Source organism: Schistocerca serialis, chromosome 4 (assembly GCF_023864345.2).
Source record: "Schistocerca serialis cubense isolate TAMUIC-IGC-003099 chromosome 4, iqSchSeri2.2, whole genome shotgun sequence".
In the NCBI taxonomy this organism is placed as follows: domain Eukaryota; kingdom Metazoa; phylum Arthropoda; class Insecta; order Orthoptera; family Acrididae; genus Schistocerca; species Schistocerca serialis.
The window spans coordinates 434019055-434035393 of NC_064641.1; the positions used below are offsets into that span (position 1 = coordinate 434019055).

Genomic DNA, 16339 nt, shown 5'->3' on the forward strand with positions numbered 1-16339 from the left:
AAACGCATTATTCTCTTCCTTTCGTGATTCCACAGAGTCCACGATCCACTTTCATACAGACCTAGAATGTTAGAAATTTCTCCCTCTTATTAGGAAGGTAGTTTCCACTACTAGATTTATTTTGACCAATAATGCCCGCTTGGCATGCGCTAGGTTGTTTTTAACTCCTCTTTCTATCGTCCGCTATGTGCCATTTTGTTCCCAAGGTAGCAGAATTCCCTGACTTCGTCTACCTTTTGGTTACCAATATTGATGTTAAATTTCCCGCTAATCTCGTTTCTGCTACACCATGTTACTTTCGACTTTCATCAGTTTAGCCACAATCCCTTTTCTCTATTAATTAGATTGTTCATTCCATTCAGCAGGTCGTGCAATTCTCCTTTAAATTCACTGAAGACAGCAAGGTCATTAACGAATCTTATCACTAGCATCCTTTCACCCTGAATTCTAATTCAACTCGTGTAATTTTCTTTAATATTCATCATTGCTTTTTCGATGTATAGACTCGACACTGCGGAAGAATAGCTACATCCCTATTAAACACCATTTTTAATATGAGCACTTGGTACTTGTTCTTCTACTCTTATCGTTCCCTCTCGTTTTTGAAGATATTGCTTGTTGTCCGTCTTTCCCTATCGCTTCAACTTTTCTCAAAATTTCGAATGTCTCGCTCCATTTAACATAAGACTTGCCGTCCGAACTGGCCTTGGAAGGCCCAACGGTACCGACCGGCCGCCGTATAATCCTCAGCCCACAAACGTAATTGGATGCGGTTATGCAGGGGCATGTTGTCCCGGCCGTATGTCAGTTTACGAGACCAGAGCCGCTACTTCTCAGTCTAGTAGCTCCTCACTTTGCCTCACCCCGATCGCCAACAACGCTCGGCAGACCAGATGTTCACCCACCCAAGTGCTAACCCAGCCCGCCAGCGTTTAACTTCGGTGATCTGACGGGAACCGGCAAACGTCGTCGAACCCTTTTTCTAGACTGACAAATCCTATGCCCATATCCTGATTTTCCGTAAGTCTTGCTTGTATCATCAACCGTAACGTCTGTGATGCCTCTGTGGTGTTCTTCTTTTCTGACAGCCCAACTGATTGTCATGTAACAGATTCTGTACTTTCTTTCTCATCCTTTTGTATATTATTCTTGTCAGCATCTTCGATGCAGAACTGTTAAGCTGATTGTACGATAGTTCTCGCCGTTATCTGCCCTTGCCTCTAGACTCAAAGATTCCACACGCCATTCAAAAAAATCGCTTAGTTGCTTCTTTTACCAATGATTTCAGAAATTCCGATGGATTATTAGCTATCTCTTGTGCCTTATTTGACAGCAAGTCTTGCACGGTTTATAAAACTGTGACTCTAATACTGCATTTCTTACATCTTCCATATCGACTACCATTACTTCCTCAATCACGTGAGCAGACAAGTCTTCTCAGTCATAAAGGCCGTTAATGTACTATTTCTACCTATCCATTTTCTCCTCTGCGTTTAACACTGGAATTTTCCTGGTACTCTTAATATTGATGATCTTGCTTTTAATTTTACTGAAACTTGATTTGACTTTTCTTTACGCTGCATCTGTTGTTCCGAAAATTATTTCGCCTTGGCTTCCCTCCAGTTCCTATTTATTTCATCCCTGAGTGACATATTTCTGTATGCCTCAGTTTCTCCGATACTATTATACTTCCTTCTTTCGTCGATCAGCTGAAGTATTTCTTCTGTTGCCAGCTGTTTCTTCACAATTACAATTCTTACCCCTATGTTTGACTGTAGAACTTCTGTGATTGCCCTTTCACAGATGTCAATTCCTCTTCAACTAAACTACCTACTGTGATATTCATTATCGCAGCTTCTATAGCCTCAGAGAACTACAGACACATCTATCACTCCTCTGTACTTCACTATTCCTCTGCTTCGCACCTTGGTTCCTGCAGACGATTCTCTTAAACTTTACTTTACTCCTCTTCTTTACTAAATTACGATCGGAGTTCGTATGTGCTCCTGGATACGTTTTACAATCCAATACTGATTCGGAATCTCTGTCTGACCATGATGTTAGCCGGCTGGAATCTTTCCGTATGTCAAGGCCATTTTCGAGTATAGCTCGTCCAATCCTGATTTTTAAATAATTTATTCGCTGCTACTGGGATGTATACAATATCCAGTTAGTACCTTTCGTATTTGATTCCTACAAATAAGACCATTTTATCGCGTAACGTTTTCTTCGTTCCTTCCCTTAGTACTATGTTCCACTCGCCCATGGTTTTTAGATCATTTACTATTACATATTGAATTTTCTTCGTCCCTTCATCTTCTCCTTGTGATGTCTGCACGTATCGTTGAACTATTGTTGTTGGTGTCGGTTTTCTGTCGACTCTAATGAGAACAAATCTGTCACTGAGCTCTCCGAATTAACTTACTTTCAGTTCTATTTTCCTGTTGGTGACGAATCCTACTCAGGTTATACCATTTTCTGCTGCTTTTGGTATTACCCTGACAAGCAATTACTAACTGAATTTTAAAGCAGAACTCAATTCATCTATCCCCTCTCTGTTTTCTAATGCGGAATCCACATCATCCCTTCATACCGTCTTCCATTCCCTTCTCAAATATAGCTTCCTTTCTTCCATGGATATCAGATTTTGATCTCTGCTTACATATTTCATTACATTTTCAAAGTCCTTATATACTTATTCATTCTCTTCATCTTCTGCTTGCGATATTGGTATGCATGCCTCAACTATTGTTGTAGTCACCTGTTTGATGAGAATAAACCTATCGCTGAGCACAGTAGCTCTGTTCTGCCTCCTTATTCATGACGAATCCTATTTCCGTTATACCACGTTCTGCTGCTGTTCATATTACCCCTATACTTGTCTGACCAGACACTCTTGGCATGTTTCTATTTCACGTCTTTCATCCACATTATATCGAGACATACCCTTTGCATTTTTTCTGATTTTCTGGCTTCCCTACCGTATTCAGGCGACCAACGTTTTAAGATCTGACTCTTAGAACATTATACTTTCGTATGTTATTCATTCTTTCTCTCGTGGCCGCCTTCACTATGGCAGACCCCCACAGGAGATGCGAAGGGAGGATTAGTAGTGAATCTTTTGCCAGTGGAGATATGATGATGATACTTTCTCAATAACATCCTCATGTCATGTGAATACACATTAGGCGTCTTGAATTCGGTGGTTCTTAGTGTCTTCTTCATGCTCACACCTTCGATCGCTGCTAATTCTTCCACCTTTCAAGGGCAGTTGATTACACCAACGGCAAGAACGTTGCCACAATCTTGTCTGCTCCTTCATCGTCTTTGACAAGGCCGTTGGCAGAACAAGAGTGACTCGTTATACGAGAGGTATTCGATCGCCGTTGCTGATAATTTTTCTTCAGAATTTCAACACAAACGCGGATTTATCCGGGGACCCGGTATGTTCTGATTACTAATCAAAGACGCTATTCCCTTTTCTTTCTTTCCATTTGTTTCTTCGTTGGTTTTTCATCTGCATTTCAGAGCATATGTCGCATGACATCTTTCAAAGCCCATGTATGAGAACTTCAATCAGTTTATTTACCACAGACAGCGGTCTGTGGGCGCAACGAATACGCTGCACTACCGTGTCAGCACCACTAGCCCACGGCGGCCACTCCATTGTGGCTACAGTCTGAAACAATATGTGCTCATTAGTAGTGAAACGTACGAGGGTTCCAAAAGGTAGGTGAAATGAAAGACTCCTCCTCCAACAGATATGTGATACTGTGTCAATACAATGAGGTAGCTGCATGTGCTGGTGCTGCGCGATATAAAATTGTGTTTCGCACTAAGACAGCCTCGTCCGCTTCATTTGCTACTTCGTCTCCTTGAATTACGACATATCATATTACCCAGAAGAATGACACCCCCTTTCCATGCACTTGTAGATGAAACGGGTAGTCGTTGATTAATTGGGTGTGTCTTTCTTCCGATTATAAGTAAAGGACAGCTTGTAGGAACCCTAGTAAATGAGGAATTTGGTAGCGTGATTACACCTCATCACATTCAAAGCCCTTAAGGTCGGATATAAATCAGCATCGTATACTGTGAATGTATACCTTGCGATCAGAAGTGTCTGGTTAACTGGCTGAAAATGACTTACAAGTTCTTGGTGCCCTCCATCGATAATGCTGGAATTCAGTATGGTGTTGACCCACCCTTTGCCTTGATGACAGCTTGCACTCTCGCAGACATGCGTTCAGTCATGTGCAGGAAGGTTTCTTGGGGGATGGCAGCCCATTATTCACGGACTGTTGCGCTGAGGAGAGGTATCATTGTCGGTCGGTGAGGCCTGGTACCTAGTCGGCGTTCCAAAATATCCCATAGGTGTTCTATAGGACTCAGGTCAGGACTCTGTGGAGGTCAGTTCATTACAGGGATGTTATTGTGGTGTAACGACTCTGCCACAAGCCGTGCGTTATAAACAGTTGCTCGATCGTGTTGAAAGATGCACTCGCCGTTCCAGAATTGCCTTTCAACAGTCGGAAGCGAGAAGGTGCTTAAAATATCAGAGTAGGCCTGTGCTGTGATAGTGCCGCGCGGAACAACATGGGGTGTAAGCCCCTTCCATGAAATACACGACCACACCATAACATCACCGCCTCCGAATTTTACTGGCACTACAAACGCTGACAGATGACGTTCACTGGGCTTTCGCCATACCCACAATCTGTAATCGGATCGCGACATTGTGTACCGTAATTCATCACTCCAAACAACGTTTGTCCGTTTTTTAACTGTCCAACGTTTACTCTTCTTACACAAAGCGCGGCGTCGTTAGGCATTTACCGGCGTGACGTGTGGCATATGAGCAGTTGACCGACCATGAAATCCAAGTTCTCTTACCTCCCACCTATCTTTCATAGTACTTGCAATGGAACCTGATGCAGTTTGGAGTTCCTGTGTGATGGTCTAGATAGATGTCTGCCTTTTACACATAATGACCCTCTTCAACTGTAGGCGGTCTCTGTCAGTCATCAGACGAGGTCATCTTGTACGATTTTGTGCTGTACGTGTCCCTTCACGTTTCCACTTCACTATCACATCGGAAACAGTGGACCTAGGTATGTTTAAGAGTGTGGAAATCTCGTGTACAGACGTGTGACACAAGGGACACCCAATCACTTGACCACGCTCTCAGTCCGTGAGTCTCACGGAGCACCTCATTCTGCTCTCAAAAAATGGCTCTGAGCACTATGGGACTCAACTGCTGAGGTCATTAGTCCCCTAGAACTTAGAACTAGTTAAACCTAACTAACCTAAGGACATCACAAACAGCCATGCCCGAGGCAGGATTCGAACCTGCGACCGTAGCGGTCTTGCGGTCATTCTGCTCTCTCACGATGTCTAATGACTACTGAGGTCACTGATATGGAGTACTTGTCAGTACGTGGCAGCACAATGGACTTAATGTCCATGGGGTGTCAGGATACTTATGATCACATAGTATATAAGCTAATCGAGTATTAAGAGCATATTCAGGAATAATCGCAGTACAGTCGATGGAATTCCACTGCATAGAACCTGTAACAGGGGAAACACGGGTTCCTGAAGTAAAGATTGCTCGTTTTTCTACTTCTAGCTTACAACAAATAAAGAACAGTTACCATTTGTTGCAGTCCGCCCCCTCAGCTGAGTGATCAGCGCGTCTGACCGCAATACACTGGGCGTGGGTTCGAATCCCGGCCAGATCGGAGATTTCCTCCACTCTGGCACTGGGTGTTGTACTGTTCTCATCATCATTTCATCATCACTGACACGCAGTTCGCCTAATTTGGCGTCTAATGAAAAGACTTGCAACTTGGCAGCAGAACATCACCGGCTTGAGACTTCCAGCATTCAATGCCATACGATCATTTCGTTTCACCGTTTGTTACAACAATAAGTAGAAGTAGCCTAACAAACATCTGATATTGACGAAGACTACATCGCTTGTTCCGTCACCTCCTTGAAACAAAATCAGAACTGTAGAAAGATTAACGCCTTATCTTGCCAACGTTTGGTAAATTTTAATCTACTTCCGATATTAAAACAATCTTCCTTTTGAAAGAAAATGGTCGTTAAGGAAAATTATTCAGATTTAACACATGAAAAAAATTACGGGACCAATTTAAAACGACGAGTTCAAAGTAAGTTGTGAAAGTTAGCAACTGCTGATTTATACTGAAATAAAAAAAATTACTAACCGAAATGTGCAACGAACACCGCAAGTTATAAGAAAGTTCCTTCTTTAACAAGAGTGCTTTCACCAACTCGCGTGTACACGCAACATTAATTTGTTTGGCATGTACATCATAAGACAGAAAAAAACGACGCATCACGAAGCAATTAGCCGAAAAGAACGTACATCGGTAGATGTGGTGTACAGTTTCAGAAAAAAGTTGATGATTTATTCAAGAGAAAGAGCTTTACAAATTGAGAGTGTCAGTAACATGTTGGTCCAACCTGTGACCCTTATTGAAGCAGTTATTCGGCATGGCGTTTATTGTTAAAGTTCTATGATATATTCCTCAGGGACATAGTGCCAAGTTCTGTCCAATTGGAGAGTTAGATCGTCAAAATCCCGTGTTGGTAGGAGGGCCTTGCCCCTAACGCTCCAAACGTTCTCAGGTGGTGAGAGACGCGGCGACCTTGCAAGCACGAAGACAAGCTCTAGAAACTCTAGATGGGTGCGTCCGGACATTATCTAGCTGAAATTGAAGCCCAGGTTGGCTTACAATGAAAAGCAACAATACGGGACGTAGAATAACGTAGAGTTATCGTTGTGCCGTAAGGATCCGAATGTCGACAACCAAATGGTTCTCCGACAAAAAGAAATGGCTACCCCGTCCATTAAACCTGGCTGACGCGCCGTATGATGGGCGACAGTCACGCTGGTACCCCATTGATGTCTGTGGCGCCTCCAGACACGTCTTCGCTGGTCGGCGGGCTTAATTCGAAGCGGGAATCAGCATAAAGACTACTCCAGTCGATGAGATTCCAGGCCCAAGGCGGATCTGGAGACGTCCCGGAGAGCAGTGGGGTACCGACGTGACTATCACTCGCCATACGGCCCGACAGCCAGCTGTTATGGGTTGGTGTACCATTTCTTTTCGTAGCAGGACTGCTTTGCTTGACATTCGTGATACCCTGCAGCACAGGGATACGTTGACGATAACGCCCCTTGTTGTTGCCCTTCACGGCAAATCATCCTGGGCTTACATTTCACCAAACCTAAAGCTCGCTCACATTTGGCAAGAGATTCTACTGCTTCTTCCTGCTTGCTAAACCGTGCACTGGCCAACAAGGTCGCCGGACCTCTTCGTAACTGAGAACGTTTGGAGCATTATGGGCAGGGCTCTCCCACCATCTCGGGATTTTGACGATATAACTCACCAATTGGACAGAATTTGACATGACATCCCTCAGGAGGAAAGCCAACAACTCTATCAATCAATGACAATCTGAACAAGTGCTTGCATGAAGGCCAGAGGTGGACTATTGTGTGATTCACTTGCTAAATTTGTGAATCTCTTCCTCAAGTACAAATCATCCATCATTTCTGAAATTGTTATCATTTGTTTGCCTGCGCTTGTGCATCACATTTACCGGTAACCGCACCAGTTTGATAATTCCTTCATGGTACGTCATTTTCTTTGTTTTAGTGTGTCGATAATTTGCTTATAAGACATTACATACTCCGCATATTCTGGAGAAATAACTAGAATCTAAAAACAGCTGGTGTTCCCGCATTCCTTTTGGAGGCGCAGGCACAAACAGACAACCCAGGAAACTGCTAGTGTCCAGAAATCAATGCTTCTAACGCTGCTTTGAAATAACCCTCGAAAAACATCCGTTTGCAGGACGATAGCTAGATCCTAACTACGTCCTTTACAGCAGTGTTGTGGGATGTGCGATGTACTGCGGCTGTTGTGCACGTCGAATCAGCCATATATACTGAACGCCTCTCACTACTGGTCACATTGGTCACATTGGCACCCACTACGCAACTCCCGGGTCCTAAAGACAAGCAAGACCGCGCGCACATGGACAGTCTTACGAAAACTGCCAGGGAATACTCGCTGACTGCCGGCCAGTATCTCGAATCACTGCCCGTATAGGCTGTACTGGTGATGACAGATAATCAAGAGCCCCCTGCAGATCGTTATATGCAGATCTGTTGACTCGCGGAGGCTCAGATCCATCAACTAGCGGTTGATTGTAATTAGAGTGAGCTACAGACAGAGGTCTAGTACAGACTTCTCGTATGGCAACGACACTTGCCAGATACTCTAATGCGTTAATGTGGAACCTATTAACGCAAGAAAAAGAATTAGTTCCAGTTTTCGCTACCTGGCGCATATCTCCCGCTGCGAATGCAAAGAAAGACGTACAACAATGTTTCCATATGTAAAGGAGTAGCATAGGGACGCGGGCAGAAAAGGCCAAGCCAGTAAGTAAGTTCTTTACACAGTTTATTTAGTATGAGCATCGAAGGCGTAGACGAGATGCTCTACAGCGCCAGATCTGCACCTGGTGGCCAATATTGGAACAATTTTTTTTTTTTTTTCCAGCGTACATCGGTTCAGCATTAACAGCTTTAGCGTATCTGTTACGTTCTGCTGCCATCCGATAATTGGAGTCCACACTGGACCCCTATGAGAAACTGCACTTGAACTATAGCCAGCAGCTGTTAATAATATTTCAAATGCATTTTGAGATATTCCTATTTCTTGAACCCCGCAATACTTTTTTTGTACATATCAACGTATGCATAATGAGAAAGTGTTCTAACGAGGCACTTGTTAACATCTGTAATACTTCATGACAGACTTTCAGATATAGCCCCCTAAGTACCTTTTCCATGTGAACTTAAAATACCTCTCAGTTGGTAGAGTATTTCCAACAGACGCCACAAAATACTACCCCAATAGATTTCTTTAACAGATTAACTATTATGTTTTGCGTTCAATTACAGGTTTCTTGCTTTTTAAAACCTTGCAAATTTCCCTACTTGCTTCTCTTGTATCGCTGCTGTTTTCAGGTACAGAATAATCTTCTTCAGAATTAATATCGTTCATGGTTGTTTTAGTCCCTCACAAAGGGCTAAAGGAATCCACATTGGAGCTTCCTGAATTCCTTCTTCTATTGAACACAAGGCTTAGTTGCTTTCTCGAGTTATGCCCGATTACTTATTATGCTATTAATTCTCTACTTCTTTTCTTTTCCTTTGTCACGTACTTACGTTAAAGTAACCTCTGGAGTGCCACAGGGGAGTGGTATGGGACCATTGCTTTTCACAATATATGTAAATGACCTAGTAGATGGTTTCGGAAGTTCCATGCGGCTTTTCGCGGATGATGCTGTAGTATACAGAGAAGTTGCAGCATTAGAAAATTGTAGCGAAATGCAGGAAGATCTGCAGCGGATAGGCACTTGGTGCAGGGAGTGGCAACTGTCCCCTAACATAGACAAATGTAATGTATTGCGAATACATAGAAAGAAGGATCCTTTATTGTATGATTATATGATAGCGGAACAAACACTGGTAGCAGGTATTTCTGTAAAATATCTGGGAGTATGCGTGCGGAACTATTTGAAGTGGAATGATCATATAAAATTAATTGTTGGTAAGGCGGGTACCAGGTTGAGATTCATTGGGAGAGTGCTTAGAAAATGTAGTCCATCAACAAAGGAGGTGGCTTACAAAACACTCGTTCGACCTATACTTGAGTATTGCTCATCAGTGTGGGATCCGTACCAGATCGGTTTGACGGAGGAGATAGAGAAGATCCAAAGAAGAGCGGCGCCTTTCGTCACAGGGTTATTTGGTAACCGTGATAGCGTTACGGAGATGTTTAATAAACTCAAGTGGCAGACTCTGCAAGAGAGGCGCTCTGCATCGCGGTGTAGCTTGCTCGCCAGGTTTCGAGAGGGTGCGTTTCTGGATGAGGTATCGAATATATTGCTTCCCCATACTTATACCTCCCGAGGAGATCACGAATGTAAAATTAAAGAGATTAGAGCGCGCACGGAGGCTTTCAGACAGTCGTTCTTCCCGCGAACCATACGCGACTGGAACAGGAAAGGGAGGTAATGACAGTGGCACGTAAAGTGCCCTCCGCCACACACCGTTGGGTGGCTTGCGGAGTATAAATGTAGATGTAGATGTACCTTAGTTAATCGTTAGAAAGTGAGATGTTAATCATGTCATGCAGAAGTTATACCGTAAAAATTTATTGCATTCTGTAATTTGAGGATTATGTCTTATCAGAGTCTCGATGATCCACCAAAATATTTTTGCATCAGGTCGAGGGTATACATTACGTGTAGGAGTCAGATTACACGATTTATTTTTTACTGATTCACTTTCTTATTAACAACTGATTACCTATTACTTTCCCAGAAATAGTATCCACTGATGCGTACTTTCAGAGGGACAGTAACATGGTGAATAAGTCACAAGGCTTCTGTTTGAGTGCAATACCTGTGACACACCTCTCAGCGCCGACACTAACTGAAATGTGTAATACGTCCTTTTGCAGGTCTGTTCTCAAGAGCTATTATTCAGAGTAGCAACTTCGTCGTCGCAAACCCGCTGTCAACAGCAAATGCCCGAACTCATTCTTTCAAACTAGGAGCCATCCTCGGCTACGAAACCGACGATTCACAACAGCTGCTCGATTTTCTGCAATCTGTGAACGTAACAGACCTTCTGGTGAACGACTCTCTTATCCAGACAGAAGTGGTACGTAAAAATACAACTTTTTCCTTCTGTGTACTGCATATGAGCGAAAGTGTGTACAAGATTTGAGCTGTGATAGTAGGGGAAAGTGTGAGGGGGGACTTGGGGTCACGCAATGTTTGTTATATCTTCTAGGTTTCTTCAAACTGATAACTCGTTATAGACGACAAAATATTTTGAGTCCCATGTGAATCATGGACCTTACCGATATCGAGCTGACTGCTTGCCTGAATAACGCAGATAACACGTGCAATCACAATTTAGGGGTATCTGCGGAGAGGTCTGTCTAATACGTCCTAAAGAGAAACAGCAACCTTTTCAGTAGTCTAGGAGAAACAGTCGTTAAGACTGATGGGTCCAGCTTTTTAAGTTTAGCCAGCATGGTCTTACTGGTCTGGTAATGTAAGCTATTGAAAAAAGGGGACAGCTACTGTAGTACTTTCTGTGCTACGACCATGCGGTTTGTGACGATGGGATCCTCTTATGTAAAATATTCCGTTGATAAAATGGTTCCCCAATTCGATCCCTGGGTGGTGGAAGTCGTCATAAGGAATGCTAGGACTGGCAGAGGAAATTGCGTGGAATGTTAGATCCTTTAATTTGGGCGGGGAATAAAGAACGGGATTTTAGGTTTGGTGAGCATTGGATCATCAACACAAAACTGGATGGGGGGTAATGCAGTATTAGCCCTAAACCTTAATAAAAAAAAAGTAGGAATACAGGTACATTGCTACGAAGAGCCTTGTGAACCCGTTATTGTAGCCAAGATAAACTTGCAAACCAGCTCTCATCACAGTGGTACAGGTTTGTATGCCAACTAGGTCCGCAGATGAAGAAACTAAAGGAATGCATGATAAGACAAATGATATTATTCAGATAGTTACAAGACATGAAAATTTAATTTTGGTGGGCGGCTTCAATTCGGTAGTAGTAAAAGGAAGAGAAGGAAAAGGTATTTGGAGAACATGGACTGGGGAAAAAGAGTGAAAGAGGAAGCCACTTAGTAGAATTTTACACAGAGCGTACTTCAGTCATCACTAATACTTGGTTACAGAATCGTGTAGCGAGGTTATATATGTGGATGGTCTCTGCTACACTGCAAGAGTTAAGATTGATGACATAATGATAACGCGAAAATAACAAAACCAGATTTCAACGTGTAAGACATTTCCAGGATGTGGACTCTGACTACAATTTATTGTTTATGACCTGCAGATTAAAACTGAAGAAATTGCAAAAAGGTGAGAAACTAAGGAGATGGATAAATTGAAGGAATGAAGGGTTCTTGTGAGTTTCAAAGGGAGCGTTTGTCCACGTTGAACTGAAACTGTTGATAAGAGTACTACTGAATTCTAATGGGTAACTCTGAGGAATGAAATAGGAAACAAAAAAAGACAAAGATAAAAAGACAAGTACTAATTTAATAACTTGGATAACTCAGGAGAGACTGAATGTAACCGACGAAAAGTCAAAAATTAAAGATAAAGCAAATGGAGTTGGCGAAAGGGACTACAGGTGCATAGACAGTGTTACTGGCAGACACTGCAAAATAGCCCTGTGTGGATTGGTAGACGACAAGTTGAAGTTTAATTAGGGGAAGAATAGGAAAATACAGGGATCGTTATCTAAAAGGGAAGCTACTGAATGAAAAACAAGTGCTCAGACGGCAAACAATTACTAAGCAAAGAAGGTAAAGTCGTTTGATGAAAGGAATACATAGAAGGTCTGTGTAAGAGAACGAGCTTGAGGACGAATTTTAAAGTGCAGAGGAGGTAGCTGTAGACTTGACACATGACATTTGTCAACAACAAAAAATCAGCCGAACACTGAAGGACATAACTCTAAAAACAGTGCACCTGACGTAGACAAGGTACCCTCTGAATTACGGAACCATTGGGAGAGCCAGCCACGTCGAAAAAATTCCAATTTGTGTGTAAGACATAGGGGGCAGGCGCAATACCCTCACACTTCAGAAAAAATGTAAGAATTCCAATTCCACTAAAGACAGGTGCTGACAGGTGTGAATACTACTGACAATCAGTTTAATAAGTCGTGTTTGTAAAATATTAACAGGAATAATTTACAGAAGAATGAAGAAACCAGTAGAGTCAGATCTTGGAGTAGATCAGGAAAAATGTAGAAACACCGGAGGCAGTAATCACACTACGTCTACCGGCGCTTATGTCCTCAACTGTTTTGCACGCCAAAGCAACAACAAACAAACAAATCCTACGTGTAATAAGTCGATGAAAAGCAAACCGATGTTTATAGAATTTGAAAATGTAGACAATTTTCGACATTGTTTGCCGGAGTACACTCTTTGAAGTTCTGAAGATGGCAGGGATAAAATAACTTTGCCCAAAGGGTATTTGCTACTTGTGCTATTTGCTACTTGTGTGGAAATCAGACAGTAGTTACAAGAGGGGAGTGATACAGTGTTGTAGCCAATCCGAAACGTTACTCCATCTATTCACTAAGCCGTGAAGGAAACCCTGAGATATTTGGGAAGGAATTAATGTTAATTGAGAATAAATTAAAACTTAACCGTTCGCCAATTTTAATGTAATTCTGTCAGCAAAGGCTAAGGCCTTAGAATGGAATGAACAATTCCTTGAAAAAATGTTATAAGATGAACATCACTAAAAATAAATCTTGCTAATGGAATGTAGTCGAAGTAGAGCTAGTAGCGTTGAGGGAATTACTTTGGGAAATGAGACAATTAAATTAGTAGATGGGTTTTATTTTTGGGCTGCAGAAAACTAATGATTGCAAATGTACGGAAATTATAAAATGCAGACTGGAATTAACAAGAAAAAGCATCTCTGAGTGGGAGAAATTTGTTCACATCTAACACATATGAGGAAGCTAGGAAGTCTTTACTGGAGGTTTTTTCTGGAGCGAGGTCTTGTACGAATGTAAACATGAACGAAAGGTTATTCCGACAAGAAGGGAACAGAAGGTTCTGAATTACAGTGCTGTAAAAGAACGCTGCAGTTTAGATGGGTAGATCCAATAACTAAGGAGGATATACTGAAGACAATTTGGAAGAAAGAAGTTTAGGACATAACTCGTGTAGAAGAAGGCCACACCTTAGGCATCAAAGAATTCTTTGTTTGGTAATGGAACGAAGCGTATGGGGTAAAACTTACAGAAGGAGACCAAGGATTGAATATTGTAAGCAGGCATGTAGACTGCGAGATGAAGAATATTGCACACAATAGACTAGCATGGAGAACAACGTCAAACCAGAACAATAGCAACATTATCATGAGAGATGCTGCAAATGTATACTTAAATACTTATTTTTAATAGTATCAGTAGTAAATTGTCACAAATTTCAATCATTTAATTGTAACATTAGTGTCTATAAATGAAAATAAATCATTGATATAAGTCTCTAAGTAAGTGAGTAACACTTTTCAAAAATATAAGAAATTTAAAATTCTTAATCTTATCATTGATTAGTCATTAGTTGTCAAAAGTCAAAAATTATAGTGTAAGATCTCTTTCATCACATGTAAAATAACAGCAGCATACAACACATGTAAGTGTGGTGAGCTGCTAAGTTGGTTTTCCACCAGGTGGGGCTGAGCCTGTCAATACATGTCTTCATAATTCTTGAAATACACAGAACTCTTGAAGTCACAGTGAAGACAAATGTTACTGGAGGCCTTCTCGGCATATGGTTGGGCTAGCAGCCAAATTGTGCCGTTATCATGTGGGAAGGTATCAAGCACTTTTTCACCCATCATGCACAAGTGGTCTGTGGTAACGTTTTTAATTCATAATCAATACATCTTCGGTCCCGAGTTCGAATCCCGTCTTTTCTTAAGTTTTGATTAATAATCTGCATTGGCGGCTGAAGACTTCTGACGTAAGAAGCCATCCTCATTCTGCCAGTGGCCGGAGGAGCGAACAGAGGTTCAGGGTGCTCTCTTGTCGTAGGGTTGGGAAATTGCCCCTAAAGCCGGAAGAATCAGCAAAGATGAGCGGCATGAAGATGCAGAAGGCAATGGAAACCACTTCATGAAAGACACGTAACTTGTATCCAAAGGACATATAGCCTGTAATTGAAGAAGTGTCTTGATGTTCTCTCCACTGGCAACACATTCCGGAACAGTCCCCCATTTGGATCATGAGGAGGGGACTGCCTAGTGGGAGGCTACCATGAGAAAAAGATTGAATAATCAACGAAAGGATAACGTTCTACGTGTCGGGGTGCGGAATGTCAGAAGCTTGAACGTGTTCGGAAAATAGAAAATCTGAAAAGAGAAATTCAGAGGTTCAGTCTAGATATAGTAGCGGTCAATGAAGTGGAAAGAAGACAAGGATTTAAGGTTAGATGAGTATAGGGTAATATGAACTGCAGCAGGAAATGATATAATGGGGGTAGGATTCATTATGAACAGGAAGATAGGGCAGAGAGTCTGTTACTGTGAACATTTCAGTGTCAGGGTTGCTCTTATCAGAATCGACAGCAAACCAACTCCGACAACGATAATTCCGGTATATATGCCGATGTCACAATGTGAAGATAAAGAGATAGAGAAAATGTATGAGGATATTGAAAGGGTAATACAGTATGTAATACGGGATGAAAATCTAATAGTCATGATCGACTGGAATGCATTTGTACGGGAAACAAGTGGAAGAAAAGTTTACCGGATAATATAGGCTTGGCACAAGACATGAGAGAGGAGAAAGACTAATTGAGTTCTGTAACACGTTTCAGCTAGTAATAGAGAATACTCTGTTCAAGAATCACAACAGGAGGAGGTATATTTGGAAAAGGCGGAGTGATATGGGAAGATGTCAGTTAGATTATAACATGGTCAGACAGAGATTACGAAATCTGATACTGGATTGTACCCAGGAGCAAATGTAGACTCAGATCATAATATAGTAGTGTCGAAGAGTAGGCTGAAGTTTAAGACATTATTCAGGAAGAATCAATATGCAAAGAAATGGGAAACGGAAGTACTAAGGAAGGGCGACATACGATTGAAGATAGTTAAAAAATGATTCAAATGGCTCTGAGCGCTATGAGACTTAATTTCTGAGGTCATCAGTACCCTAGAACTTAGAACTACTTAAACCTTACTAACCTAAGAACATCACACACATCCATACCCGAGGCAGAATTCGAACCTGCGACCGTAGCGGTCGCGTGGTTCCAGACTGTAGCGCCGAGAACCGCTCGGCCACTCCGGGTGGCATACGATTGAAGATCCCTAAGGCTATAGATACAGCAATAAGGAATTGCTTAGTAGGCAGTACGGTAGAAGAGGAATGAACATTTCTAAAAAGAGCCATCTCAGAAGTTGGGAAGGAATACATAGGTACAAAGAAGGTAAATGCGGAGAAACCATAGGTAACAGAAGAAATACTTCAATTGACCTATGAAAGGAGGAAGTACAAAAATGTTCCGGGAAACTCAGGAATATAGAAATGCAAATCGTTGACAAATAAAATAAATAGGAAGTGTAGGGAAGCTATGACGAAATGGCTGCAGGAAAAATGTGAAGACATCGAAGAAGAAATGACTGTCGGAAGGACATACTCAGCATA

At 42.0% G+C, this 16339-nt stretch overlaps 1 protein-coding gene across 1 annotated transcript in view; it reads left to right on the forward strand.

Moving 5' to 3' along the window:
• Positions 1–16339, forward strand: part of LOC126475036 (cholinesterase-like) — a 157744-nt gene that overhangs the window by 79476 nt on the left and 61929 nt on the right. The window contains exon 6 of the mRNA XM_050102581.1: positions 10572–10774. Within this exon, the coding sequence (XP_049958538.1) occupies positions 10572–10774 (203 nt within the window). The remainder of the gene's footprint in view (positions 1–10571; positions 10775–16339) is intronic.